The sequence below is a fragment of the Melanotaenia boesemani genome, chromosome 4, assembly GCF_017639745.1.
Source record: "Melanotaenia boesemani isolate fMelBoe1 chromosome 4, fMelBoe1.pri, whole genome shotgun sequence".
In the NCBI taxonomy this organism is placed as follows: Eukaryota; Metazoa; Chordata; class Actinopteri; order Atheriniformes; family Melanotaeniidae; genus Melanotaenia; species Melanotaenia boesemani.
In genome coordinates, this window is record NC_055685.1 from 15,388,005 (window position 1) to 15,402,213 (window position 14,209).

The 14,209-nt window shown below is 38.2% G+C and overlaps 2 protein-coding genes across 4 annotated transcripts; one reads left to right on the plus strand and one right to left on the minus strand.

Moving 5' to 3' along the window:
- Nucleotides 1–79: 79 nt before the first annotated feature.
- On the minus strand, nucleotides 80–10,724 carry smu1b (SMU1 DNA replication regulator and spliceosomal factor b). Its single transcript, XM_041983735.1, has 12 exons — nucleotides 9,802–10,724; nucleotides 8,354–8,564; nucleotides 8,120–8,272; nucleotides 7,923–8,039; nucleotides 6,850–6,972; nucleotides 6,336–6,455; nucleotides 6,074–6,190; nucleotides 5,655–5,782; nucleotides 2,150–2,276; nucleotides 1,892–2,050; nucleotides 919–1,071; nucleotides 80–737 (listed from the first exon to the last, which is right to left on the minus strand). The coding sequence occupies exons 1-12, from the start codon at nucleotides 9,825–9,827 to the stop codon at nucleotides 639–641; spliced, it is 1,533 nt and encodes a 510-aa protein (XP_041839669.1). The 5' UTR covers nucleotides 9,828–10,724; the 3' UTR covers nucleotides 80–638.
- A 1,030-nt stretch (nucleotides 10,725–11,754) lies between these two features.
- Nucleotides 11,755–13,688, plus strand: LOC121638768 (perilipin-2-like). 3 transcript variants are annotated; one of them, XM_041983739.1, is made up of 7 exons: nucleotides 11,756–11,917; nucleotides 12,080–12,284; nucleotides 12,532–12,614; nucleotides 12,705–12,749; nucleotides 12,825–12,954; nucleotides 13,031–13,161; nucleotides 13,279–13,688. In XM_041983739.1, exons 1-7 carry the CDS (start codon nucleotides 11,903–11,905, stop codon nucleotides 13,609–13,611), a joined length of 942 nt encoding a protein of 313 aa, XP_041839673.1. In that variant the 5' UTR covers nucleotides 11,756–11,902; the 3' UTR covers nucleotides 13,612–13,688. The 3 variants fall into 3 exon arrangements, with proteins under 3 accessions (XP_041839672.1, XP_041839673.1, XP_041839671.1); XM_041983738.1 differs by having other exon boundaries at nucleotides 11,755–11,917; nucleotides 12,705–12,954; nucleotides 13,034–13,161; XM_041983737.1 differs by having other exon boundaries at nucleotides 11,757–11,917; nucleotides 12,705–12,954.
- The last annotated feature ends 521 nt before the right edge of the window (nucleotides 13,689–14,209 follow it).

The following is a 14,209-nucleotide window of genomic DNA, read 5'->3' on the forward strand; positions in this document are numbered from 1 at the left end:
GAACACTTCAAATGTTTTTTTATTGATAATCATCTTTCAGACATGTTTGTCCCAGTGATGCAAAAAAACAACAAAATGATCACATTAAACACACTTATTATATACACACAGGATACAAAATACAAAATAGGTGTGACACTCATCATCATGCATATTTTTACAGGAGTAACAAAATTATTGCAGAGCCACATTTCAACAGTGAACTGAGGTAGCATGCAAGGAACACACAATAAATCTTAATCATTACATCAAAGTTACAAAATTCTTATAAACCAAAACTGACCAATCATCATAAACCCAATACTGTTTATGTCAAAACTCTGAGGCAGTTTCTATTGTAATTATTTTCACAACTGTTCATCATCATGCATTTTCATGTCTACTAAAGAAATGAAAATGAAGGATTTAAATGGCACTGGTGAAGATGGAAGAGTGTGTGTGCAGCATGGAGGATGGAGACCATGTTGCTAAAGTTTATACAGCTTTATATAATCAAAAAAATAGATTATAAATAACTGACAGTATAAGATCCAATTTAAATGTATTTATGAGGCCATGAAACGAATAGGATGCATCCATCTTCTAGCCATGTGAACGGCTGTCTAGTTTCTCTGCATAATGATGCAGGTGCCGGCAGTTTAAGGTTTCCATAACCTTAGCAGGCCATCTTCGCTGTATGTGGCAATCAGGTTTTCATGTGGGTGGTGAGCGACGCCAATTACATCTTTCTCGTGGACCTGTGGGTGAAGAGGCACACAGATCACTTACACATTCTTATTTTCTCCCTCTAGCCTCTGCTTCCTAACTGCCCACCCTGATGGATTTTTACTCAACAGTAAGACATCAGGATGAGTAGATGGGAAAACACTGACTGCTTCTTCCCAAAGATAATTGTTAAATATGAACAGAGGAGCTTACTGTCAGCATTTTCTCCAGTCTCCCTGTTGTATAGTTGAAGCAGTACAACACAAAGTCTTCTCCCACACAGTAGATCCACTCCCCGCGGGGTGACAGGGTGCAACACACGAAGTTTGCTCCTTCTGCTTGGTCTGAGCTGAAGGTCTTCATAGTCTAAGGAGCAAGATGGTAACAATGACACTGAGACAATGCTTTTTAAATAATCTTCAAGGTGCCATCGCTTTACAATGAAGAGAATAATTTGATATTTTGGCAGTTACACCTTTTTTTAATCCTTTCTTTAACAGACAAATACTACTATCCTTACAGTGCATTCAGAAGAAAGCTAAAGTCAAGCTAAAGTTTGCCTGGCTCAACTTGTCTCACCTCAACACTAAACAGCTGGTATGATCCTTTGGTTTTTATACAGAGATGTAATCAGAAAACTGCAAGTTGATTAATGAACATTAAATCTGCTATTTAAAAGGCTAAATTTTGATTAAGCCAAGCAGTTGTGTGTCTCTGTTTCCGGTCCTCATTGCTAAGCTAAGTTGATTAGCTGAAGGGTGCAGCATCATATTCAACATACCAACAATTAACAAGTTGTTGTTTTATAAAACTTCTTCCTAGAAGGACATTTTTAGCTACAGCTTCTAAAGCTGTAATGATTAGTTGTTTCAGTTGATTAGTTGAGCTGATAAGCAAATTAGCCATTTTGATTGGTCATTCCTCTGGAGACACCAAATCATCTGTGTCCAAACTTTGAAACTGAATGGTTTTACAGTTTTCTGTCTCATGTGTGATAATAAACTAAATATCTTATTTTTAATGGGTTTTTTTTCACTGTGAGTGAAATAAAACAATCAAACTTGAAGACAACAGCTTGTGAAAACTTGTAGCACAAAATGAAAGCAGAGACCTAATTCCTTTAACAATCACTATGACCGGATTTTGCTCAATGTGGATGCGACCTGATGGGCTGCAGGGCTCTCACCTGACCGTGTATGCTCATGACGACCACTGTGTTGGAGTGATTACAAATCACAAAATACTCAGGATTTTGTGGATAAGGAATCACATTGTTGACGGGGACATCGATCGGTGACAGAGATTTGAAAGTGTGAATGCACGCACAGGATTTTGTGTTCCAAATCTGAAAGAAAATACACAGAATAATTTCCACATTTCACCGTATTACATCACTATATCATAATAAACCCTTTTGGTTACACATTGTTTCTGCAAATTGTACCTTAACAGTGCCATCAGATGAGGCGCTGATGATGTGAAGTCCATCTTGAGTGAAAGATGCATCATTTACAAACGATGAATGGCCACTTAACTCCTTAAGTGTCTTCCCTGACCTCAGTTCATGGATTCTGAAAATGATATTGTTGAATAATTGAGTGACATTAAGGAGGCTGAAATCAAATAAATAGCAGTGCTGACTCACTGTAACAGCCATTCATTTCACTGGAAGAAGGGATTTTTTTTCATGAGAGCAGACAAAACATACTGCTAAGCTGCTGATGTTTTATTTTTAGCTGCTGGTGAGTGACTGGTTGCAGATTAGCTAAACCATGACAAAACGCCTCCCGCTTGCTGATTCATTTGGTCTCTAGGTGGATGATTTAGTGTTTGTAAAGAAATCTCCAAGCTTGTGGAAATGTGAGGTGGGGGGAACACGTTGCAGCTTTGTGCTAGAGCACATGATGCTTCAGCTGCACCCACACAGCACATGTGCTTCCAACACAGCAGAGGCGCTCAGCCCACACCCCCCAGGAGTCAGAAATAACATCCATCCCCTCAAAATGAAGGGTGTGTGTGTGTTTTGAAAGAAAAAGAGAATATCCTTGAGATACATCCTTGTACTTTGTATGCAGAGGAAATTTAAATATTATGCAGGTGAATGAAAATTAGTTACAGTTGCTGGTTACAGATTTTAACAGAAATTACACATGGTTATTATCAACATGATGAATTAGTTTGTTAGGTCATTTTTGTCTTACTTTAAAATATCTGCTTCAACAATTTTATCAATTCAGATCTTTTATATTTGCAGCATTCTTTTTACAGGTCAGGTTGTGTTCTATTCATACTTTTATTCATCTTTTATTTTCATATTTAAAATGATACAAAAAAGAAAGTACAGGCTCTGTCCATTCTAGAGTTGTACATATTAGGACATAATGAAAAGTCATATGATAGAGCTGCTCAGTTTAGTCATGCGAGGGCTGCAGGTTTTCAATGTGTCCCTGCTCCAAACACATGCTATGTCATTGTCTAGATCTTCACATGCTGTTGGTTTTATTTAATTTGAGTCAGATGTGTTGGAGCAGGGACACATTGAAAACCTGCAGGACTGCAGCCCTCATGGGTCCGAATTGAGTCTAGGTGTCCAATTTCCATAGCTGCAAAACAAGCCCAAATCATCACACTTCCACCACCATGCTCAAAAGTTGGTATGTGGTGTTTGTGGTAATATGTTGTTTGGTTTTCACCAAGTGTGGCGTGCATTATGAAAACACACCCCTTCTGGGGTCTTGTGAATTGTTCGGCTTTGCAAAGCAAAGCTGTGCTGCAATGTTCTTTTTAGAGAGAAGATTGCTCTTGCAAACCTTATAAACAAGCCATATTTGTATGTTCTAATTGCTCTGTCGTGAGGTTTAATAAGCTATGACATCCACTTCTTGGAAGAAAGGCAGTTATCTTTAATGTTTCCACTTGTGAATGACCACTATCACTGTAGACTGGAGGACTGCAAATTGTAAATGGCCCTTTTGCCCCTTCTTAGAATATTAAACAGCAATAATTGCTTCTCTAAGGTCACTACTGATGTCTTTCACCCTTTGCATTATGCTAACACACACCTGAATGCACTTGACCGGCACACTCCCAAAACGTCTGCTTTTATAGGAAGGTGATCACACTTACTGACAATCAGGTAATTCTGTTTATTAAAATCACTTGACAGCTACTTCGCCTCTTCCTTGTGAAGGAGTACTTCACACACTGTTTCTGCAATTGGGCTCAGGCTTCCATAAATAACTAAATACAATTCCAAAAATAAGATAATCACAGTGTAATATGTCATTTGTTGATGTTCATCTGACATTGTGCTTACCTAACTATAAGACATGATGAGCTGCAAATTATTTTGTATCGTGTCCTGATATGTAAAACCACAGAACTATCAGAGGGTGAGTTTTCTTTTCACATGACAGTATATTACACTGCCAACGCTGTGGCAACTTTAGTGCTTTTCAGATCACAGATTGATGCATTTTCAGTAATGTTGATGAAAATATTAGGCACAGTAAAATGACACCACTGTTTTATCACAAAACACAAAGGTAATGATGAAAGGTTCCATTTAAATGAAACTCATTTTAATGACATCATTTGATTTAATAATGTAATTAGTTACACTACTCACACTAGGTACACTAATTTTAGAAGCAGTAATCTGAGGTACCAAACTATTTATCACATTTATTAGAATCTTCTGAATTTGATTTTAAAAACCAGCTAAAACAACTCAAATGAGAAAAGTTTATAATATATATCTAATATATCTATTACTTGACTTAATGTATGCATAAATAAATAAAATACTTTAAAATCCATCTAACATACTGAAACCAGTAAAAAGCCAACTAAACTCTACTGACAACAAAAACCTGTTGTTTTTTACACTGAGCACAATGTTTTATGATGAACTTTGACCAAATCTGTTGAGAAGTTAACTTAGGAAAAATTCTCACCCTAAATTTACCAGATTTGTCTGAGGTTTTCATTACAACACAAAACATATTTATTGGAGATTATTCTGATGTTATAAAAGAGACACAAAGACAATAAAATTAAATTACTGGCACAAAATTGACATGTATTTGTAATCCACTGCTGCATTCACCTTGTTTCTCACACATGTACGCCGTATATATGTCTGTCTGTCTGTATACATGTATGAATGTAAAGGCAGATTCTTCTGTAAGCTGGGTTGAAGCTAAGATTGATTGCTCTGCAGTCACCTCACGGAAACATAATTACACTGAAATAATATAATTACCTTTGAAAAGTGAGACATGACCACCATTTCTTTATAAGTTTTGTAACCACAGCACAAATTTAATCAAAGTAAAACTCAATATGGGCTCAGACTGCTAACCACTGATGGACTAAAATGATAAGTAAGGTTTAACTTTTATAAATAAATATTTAAGGGTGAATTCAACTCTAAATCTCTTTTTACAGATGTTCCTCTTTTTTTCTTGTCACCTAACTACATTTCCACATTTTGTTAATTTACTTTGAGATTGGGGGGGGCTTACTGCCTTCCTCAGCTGAACTGATGCCTATGTGCCAAACTGCCAAACACCTGCCAAACATTTGTGAATTATGTCTGAAGTCAGTAAAATCTCTTTTTTCCTCCCACTGGAGACAAGCTAATTCTGTCCAAACAAGACTCCAGAAGTTGAACAAAGCTCCCAACACACGTTTCTTTTATCTGTAAATATATTTAAAAATCCTACCATTTATTTCATTGACTGAGTATTGTTGCATTTTTTTATCTCCAGTATTCCCCCTTCAAAACTTATAGAATTTTACATTACAGTAGGTGTTAAAAATAAAAGTCAGCTTTGCTCTAAATAAAACTGCACAGACTCACATTTCTACACAGCATAAGCACACCTGCAGGTGCAGTTTGCACTGTGCTCACTGTACAATAAAAACATGAGGACATCATGTCCCACCTGATGGTCTGGTCGAAGGAGGCACTGAGGATCTGGTTGTTGTCGATGGAGAAGCTCAGCGAAGTCACACCTTTAGTGTGAGCATGCTCAAACCTGCGCAAGCACAAACCACTTTGGATCTTCCACACCTTTCACATCAACACACACATTTAAGAAAAAAGTTGATGGACATTATTTAATGAGATGGTAACATCATTTTTAAATGTTTTGACATTGTCATTTAAAATTATATATATATATAAACACACACACACACATATATATATATATATATATATATATATATATATATATATATATATATATATATATATATATATATATATATATATATATATATTAGACTGTTTACAAGGCTGAGGAGACATTTGTAGGTTATTTTATTACCAAATTCACAAAAGAATATCAATATCTCTTACCTTAACTTTGCCGTTCTGAGCTCCAGTGGCCAGTAGATCCGTGTCCTGACTGAAGCACATACACAGCACAGCATCATCCATCATCATGAAGCTGTTTTGGCCCTGATACTTAAGATCCTAAATCATTTACACAAACACACACACACATAGTATCCAAACAATAAATACAAACATAAAAAAGACAGACTATGGACATTGCAGTGTGCAACAGATTTAAGGAAATTTCAGTGTTTTTTTATGGCATAGTATGAAAAATATTTACCTTGCTTATTTTTCCAGTGGTGAAGTTCCAGACCTCAATAAGCCCATCCACCGATCCAGTGATTAAATACTTTCCGTCAGGTGAGAAACGGGCACATTCCACGTGGGACCGGCGTCCAAACTGCACATTCAAATCACACATAGAAACCAGTTGGTGGGAAAACATGTTTTCCAATTCAACTTCCAGCCTATGATTCAGATACACAGAGAATTAACAGGTGACCTCTGAGAGACATAAAGTTCTCCGGTCATACCCTGCTGCGTGGGCTGGCCACTCTAACTTATCACCTTGGCAAAGGAAAGCAATGATGAGCAACTCCTGCAGCTCCATCTGCGCCAGTGCTGAGAGGCTAGAAGAGGTGCCTCCAGGCGAATAAAGCAATTAGTTTTGGGTGTGTATGTGTGTGTGTGGTGGACTGTCAGGCCAGACAACAAAAAACCCACAACCTGTCAACAAAACAAGTTCCCACTGATCATAAAGGAAGAGTAGACGGCTACTAAATGTAATCATGTACCTTTATGTGGCGGTACAGCTGTGTGGGACAGCTCTCTTTCACCACACGTTGCTCTTTGCTGCCTGATGTGTCGATGGCCATGTCAGTGGAGAGATTACCTGGACACTGCTGTTGTTTTATGTACTGCAACACAGATTAATAACAATCAATGCAAAATACGAAGTGGGAAAGGCTATTCTCATGTGCCAAAATCTAATCTAATTTCACATTAAGAAATCCTGATTTTGATATTAAAACTTATTTATTCAATTATTATTTCAGTGCTGTGTGGTTGTCCACTCATGAAGTTCAAAATCAATCAACTCAAGAAACGAAAGAAAATGGTTAATTATTACTTAAACGAAACAAAAACTTACTTTATATGTGGAATTCTGAAGTGTCTAATTTATTCCCTCATTTCCAGTATTTATTCTACAGCTCTATCAGATTGCTGTCAGATAGAAAACTGTCTTTAAATGTTACTAATGGCACTTGTGTTTCATGTTTTAAATTTTCTGGGTTTTTTTTTGTTTGTTTGTTTGTTTTTTCCCTGAACTCCACTATCATCTTTGCTTGATTTAAAGTTCAAGAAGTCCATTAGCCTCTGTCTGAAACAGGCTATTTAAATTTCTTTCTTTAATCTCTTCCTGCTGCATATCCTTCTTTCCTATGACTGGCTGGATTTGCAGAAGCCTACCAAAGGGCAGCATGCAGGGCTTGTCAGCACTGTCTCATGTTTTTATTAGCATAGGAAACTGCAAACTGACTAAATATATCAAAATGTATAGTTACTTGTAGAAAAACACAATCTTTAAAATCCATCATAAAATATTCAAGGCACAGTTTAATCCAGGAGCAAACGAGCAGATAGCACGACTACTTTTACAGTAGAGACTCCACCTAAAACTCTGGTAAATATTGCAGACATTACCTGGTTATTTTGTGACTTTACAGTGAATTTATTCCTTTCCTTTCAAATTTAATCCTTTTAAGGGAAGTCTGTGTGGCAAATACCTTTCTTTGCAAAGTAATTAATGACAATAAAGTTCTATTCTATTCTAATTAGAATAAGTATTGATGAGCCGTATACTCACACTGACTTGCTCCAGAAGGCCAATGAGGCGAGAAGGAGGCACCACGCTGACCTCCTTCACTAAAGCCTCAGCTATCGCCCTGCGCCTCTTCTCCTTGTTGCTGCCTTTCAGGTACGCCTGTAATGAGAATAAGAGGCTGTTATCTTGTAAAGTTCTCTGATACAGTAATCTAAATGTGCACACCTTTGTTTTCTCACCTCAAAAGGGTCAAAATAGGAGCATGTTAGCAGGTTCTCCAAATGGATGTATCGCTCTGGCTGGGTCTGTTTCAACATAATCATTGGGTCAGTCTGTCGTAGGAGAGAACGAGCTGCACCAACCTCCCTCATTTCAATGAGCTCCATCACAACCTGTTGGGGAAAGCAGTGCTGATGAGAGGCATTTTATATTACAACCAAGCCAAGAAAAACATCTGCTTAACAAAAAATCACCTGCTCGTAGAGGTCAATAAGTATGTTGTCCGGCAACTTCAGGGACTCAATGGCTAGCAGGACAGAGTCCCAGTGTCCTTTGTTTATATCTGCAATAAAGCTGTCAATGCTTTCCACTGTGTTGAGAGAGACAGTGGTTTCCTCCTGTAAGGTGCTCAGTGTGCGGTAGAGGTTGTTCTCCTTGAGGTACTGCATTATCAGGCGGATCACGCTGCAGAGACAAGAAGTTAATTATCTGTCACAAGCAGATAAAACACAAAGTCTAGAGATGCACAATGTAATATTTCCATCTACATCCAACGTGCAGATATTTTTATTCATTTCTGATGACGATAAAGATACAATCTCAGCTTCACAATAGTTCAGAATCAGAATCAGAATACTTTATTGTTGGGACGATGTTTAAATTGTACATAAAAACAAAGTGAAATTATTTGCAAGTATTCTAACCCAGTATTTTAGTCACTGTAGAAAACGTCCAATTTTGAAAGGGAGACATTTGAATAATTTATTCAATTTTTTGGCTCTAAAAAATTGGAACAGTCACCTTTACCACTGTGTAGCTACCCTTATTTTTATTTTTATTTTTTTTAACTATAAAAGTCTGGGAACTGAGACCAGTTTTTGGACCTGCAGTGGAGGAATGTTGCGCTTCTCTTGACTAATATAGGACTACCTGCTCAGTAATCATGGGTTCATCAACCATTATTAATAATATGTCAACATAATTCCTTGTGTATCCCTATTAGAAACTCTACTTTCAGAATCTTTGCTTTCACACGGCCACAGATTATCTGACATTATACATGATGTTCTAGTCAAAACAGGACAAAGACTCTGATCCTAACTCATGTGGACTTTCGTGCCATTTCATAACCATCTGCTGAACATGATTCTGTACCACGTCACTGTGTTTTCACTCCATCAATACCACTGGGACCTTAAGTTTACATGTTTCCACAAGCACTTGGAGAAACATGCACTGGTGAGATCACATACTTATAGAGGAAGAGCAATCAACAGGCACATGTGAATGAAGAAGAGTAGATAGATAGATAGATAGATAGATAGATAGATAGATAGATAGATAGATAGATAGATAGATAGATAGATAGATAGATAGATAGATAGATAGATAGATAGATAGATAGATGTCAAAATGAGCATCTGCACAGCATATTGATCACAATAAACTGTAGTAGGCTAATGACAGAGTATAGATGGAACGATAGATCTATGGGTGCACAAACTGCACAAAGCTATGACCATTTACTATAGTTTTTCTTTAGTTTGTTGGTCAGGTTTTTTTTTTCATGAAATTACACTTAACATTGTCCTTTTTTATTTTGTTTTTGTTTGTCCTTTCCATTGAAATTCTGCCAAACAGTCACTGAAAAGTTATAATCTACTTACAGTGGTCAACAAATCAAAACAGAGAGCACACTTACTCCGCAGGTTCCATCTCCACAGCCATGTTGTTGATGTTGTCTCCAGCTAGTGCCGCACTGGACTGATGGTTAGACTGTTCGGCTCGGGCTCGGCGCTCGCTAGAGCCACGTGAAAATCGTGTGCCAGGGACCACCCACTACACGTGCTTTTTTCTTTGCGTCGGGCAGCAGACCCAAACCTTGTGACTGCCTATGCCGCGTAAAAGTCTGGGAGCCACTCCTCCTTCCTGGCGCAAACCGATTTCCAGCAACAAGATGTTTTCTGGGCACGTTGTGTGCGGGAGTCGCTGGATGCTGCAGTCTCAACAGCAGCATCAGCAACGCCGACAGAACCTCGTGGCTGAGTGCGTGCTCCCCTGACAGCGTGCAGGAGGAGGAATGGTATCCTACAGCTAATTAAATCACCATCTTAAGGAAAATACCTCTGCGTCCCCATACATCACCATGATACAGAGCTGGATGCGGCTGCGTCGCATGAGCCTATCAATCCATGCACTCATGATGATTAACAGCATTGTCTTTCCTCTAATAGCACGCCGTGGAATTAAATCTTTTGTGGCCTGTGAGTGTTAATCATCTGCATGTGTCACTTCATTGAGTTTGATTTTTAAATTCAGCTGCAAATGAGCCGAATATTAACCAACAATGTAGTGTTTCTTAAGAAAATAGGGATAATTAACCTGATAATCAAACCACCATCAAATCACGGCATAAATCACAATAAACCATAAGACCTGACAGGTTTGCAGAAAATCAAGCATGAAAAACACTTGCTTGTGTCATTAACAGACTACATGCTGACATTTAACGCTTGAATGCAGCTGTACTCACAAAGGAAATTTCATTTGACCTCTATGATTCATTCAAGACTTCAACATTTCTCTTTACCCGAAAGTGTTAGTGATGCCAGACTGCATCTGTTTTCATCTTAAAGCATGTGGAAGAACGTGGTTCAATGAGAAAAAAAACATTGAACATTTTGGTCACCAAGAAAAACACCTGGTGCAAACCCAACATGATCATCACCTTAATGAGAGAGACAGTGGCATGCTTTTGTTGATGGGATGTTTTTAATCAGCAGGATCTAGGAAACTGGTCAAAATTAAAAATAAATAAACAAACAAAAGGGATGGTGCTATAAGAAGTTTGTTGATATACCTATTAGGTTTCTGGAGAACTGAGATGGCAATTCACTGTTTTAAATTGGCAATACTGCTCACAGACAAGTTAAAGTGCAAACGCAGCACGGAAGTTTTTAAATGTCTTGAATGGAATAAAAGAAGTTCAAGAAGGCTGATACTCCTGCCCCAAACCAATTAAAACTTACATGACTTAAATGATTAAATGTCATCTGTTTGGTAGTTCTCTGTCACCAGTTAATGTGATGTTACTCTTTTTTATATGGCACATTTAAAATAATGGCCCACCTTACCTGATTTCATTCTATTTCTGCACAATATTTCAGAGAAAACTAGAAACACTTAGAGAGCACATATGTCTGTCAAGCCATTATTTATTTATTTATTATTATTTTTATTACATTTTTTTGCCAATGACTGTATATATTTCAGTTTGAGTTAGAAGTTCTGATGGCAAAATTAGGTCCATATCTCCCAATAATAAGTAAATAAATTAATTAATTAATTAAAAAATAAAAAAAAATAAAAATAAACGTCGACAAACGTCCCAGTTTTATTTTCACATACGATCCTCTCATCCCCTCCTCCCACACACTGACCCTGGACTTTATTTATAGTGAATCAAACATGTTGTTCCAACCAGTCCTGTAGATCCAGCTTATATTAGTCTTAATTAAATGCTCTATTTAAAAAAAATGTTTACGCACTGATCTCGAATTTACATTTTTCGTGGGTGATGTCACACATAACGTCACAGCTGGAGAAGATACCGCGAGATTAAGAGAAGAGCCTCAACAGGTGGCGCTAATTGGTGACAAGATGCTATTTGAGCCGAGGAGCTCCTTTGAACTGGCATTTTAATCATGAGATTTGAGCCTCCACCTAAGCTGGAAGTGTTCCAAAGAAACTTAATTTTCACATGATAAATAATTTTTACTCTACGAAGTGTGTAAAACATCCCGATGAACAACAACCTGGTAAGTAAAGTCTATGATGGGAAAAAATAACCCTTACGCTAAAATACCTGAATTATTGACTCCAATACTCTTTTGTTTGCCACTAACATACTACAAACATTTCCAGGTAAATTTCTTCACTGTATTTGGGGTCATGTTTTTTTCTGTTTTTGTTCTTTTTAGAAAGTACCAAGTGCAGCTTCCAGGCTGGCCCAGCTGCCTGTGGTTCGCTCAGTTTGTGCCACACTGTCAGTGCTGTACACAGATACGAAATGCTACAATCCCAATCTCAAGTCTGTTTGTGAGGCACTGGAGAGCAGAGTGAGCTCCTTAAGCACCGTGGCCTATACCACAGTGTCACCTGTCTTCATTAAATTTGAGCCACAGAGTGAGTAGCACTATCTTGGATTGCCATTCTCAGCTTTTCTGTCCTAATGTACATTCTCTGTTTATGGATGTAGTATTAATTTCCATCCCAGAAAAGTGTGAAAAGCATTTAACATCTTGGGGTGATTCTGATGTGGTGCACCAAGTAATTATTCATAATCAATCTACACAAAGTCCAACACCCTCAAAAGTGAGACCAGAAGTTGCATCTTGAAGAAAACAATTAAACTTTATTTATTTTTTAATAGTTTCCATTGCAAATGATGTTGCTTGCAAAACTCTGGACTGGCTGGAGACTTCCTTCCCTGTGCTGCTGTCACCTACAGATGAGGCAACTTTTCTCTAGTTTAAATGTCACAGCTCCTCTTAAAGGGTAAAAACAAATCTTAACTACCATTATTGATTTATCTCCATCACACAGGTTGCTGCTGCTGCCAAGAACAAAATGCATGAGATTCAGGACGTGGTGAGTATTGTTGCCAAAGGAACTGTGGACTGTGTACAGCACACCATCACATGGGTGACAAGCAGGATGCTTAAGGTTGATGGTGGAGAGAATCAACCGGTGGTGGACAGAACCGTCAATGTAGCTATTGTGGGACTGGACTTTGCATTGAGTTTGTTGGAGGGTCTGATGGATCAGGTGCTTCCCCCCAGTGAAGAGGACAAAGGTATGTGGCATAACAAGATTCTTTTGGGAAACTATTTGAAGCCTGATAAAAGGCCTGCACTCATCTTTGCTTCTAGAAGGGGCTCGCTTGGAGGGTTTTGAGGCTGCCAATCACAGGGGACGTTACCCTGGAAGAATTATTTCACTTGGTACCAAACTGTGTAGGAGGACCTGTTACTTAGTTGGCTCCAAGATCCAGACTGTTGAGGTGTGTATGAGTACATTTAAGTAGTAAACTAGAATGGCTTCTTTTTTAAAGTTAAACCTTTCAAAACTAATGTGTAAAGTTGTTCAAAGACAACTTTCACTATCACTGACTCAACAGGTCAAGAAGAGTTCATCCAGATCTTCTACTCTGGTTCAGGACCTTCAGACCACCTGCCTGAGTCTGGTGTGCAGTATCCGAGGACTGCCACACTATGTGCAGCATCGGGCTGTTGCTATGTTTTTCTTCATCAACCAGATGTACGCCTTGAGCTGTCCATCGTCTCAACAGAAGCCAACTCGACGCATAAGTCGTCTCAGCAGTGCTGCCGAGTCTTCCTCATCTTACAAGGAGCCGGTTTACCCACAGACCACACCTGCCTTCCGAATGAGACCCACCAGGACATTTGCTTTTGACACTGGGTTTAATGGAAAAGGATATGTGCGTCGTTGATGTGGGCCACTGTAACTCGTCAAAAGTTAATAAAAGTGAAAGTAATTATTGGTTAAAATAAAGATTAATGTACCTTGCATTTCTGTGTTGTATCAGGCAAATGACAAATACATTTTCTGCAGAAATGAGCAGATGGACAAGAATAGACGGACAAGATTTTGTTTAGCTGTGTAGCTGGTCACAATGCAACAAGCTGCACTAGGTAGTAAACTGAAGATTTCCCATTTCAACCTAGTTTGCTACTAACACCAGTACTTAAGGGTTAAAAGTGCAACATGTGTCCCTTTTTGCCAAAGTTCTGGTGGTGAAGCTAGTTTAATGATCTGGATTTTTCCATGCGAGACCTCACTTTAAGTAGACTGTCTTTAAATTGTGTGCCCAAAGGTCTTGGCCAGGCGTGCCCAAGTCCAGCACCTGAACACTTGAATCAAATGGCTGACTTCCCTCATGCACATGGCATTCAGGTCTGCAGAGCTGAGCAATTCAGTAGATTGAGGTGTTATGAGAAGGGATGAATGTAAAAGTTGCAGGACAGTAACATTCAAGGACTGGGGTACTTATGGCTTACAGAATCAAATAGTTTAAAACTTTAATACTA

Excerpts from the sequence above, each read along its gene's own strand:
- LOC121638768 (XM_041983737.1), top strand. Across the intron at positions 12,615-12,704 it reads TGCTGTCACCTACAGATGAG|GTTGCTGCTGCTGCCAAGAA; the intron begins GCAACTTTTCTC and ends TCCATCACACAG. Across the intron at positions 13,162-13,278 it reads CCAAGATCCAGACTGTTGAG|GTCAAGAAGAGTTCATCCAG; the intron begins GTGTGTATGAGT and ends CTGACTCAACAG.
- smu1b (XM_041983735.1), bottom strand. The coding sequence starts at position 9,827 with ATGGCTGTGGAGATGGAACCTGCGGA. Across the intron at positions 6,973-7,922 it reads GCCTTCTGGAGCAAGTCAGT|TACATAAAACAACAGCAGTG; the intron begins GTGAGTATACGG and ends TCTGTGTTGCAG. Across the intron at positions 6,191-6,335 it reads CCACTGGAAAAATAAGCAAG|GATCTTAAGTATCAGGGCCA; the intron begins GTAAATATTTTT and ends TAAATGATTTAG.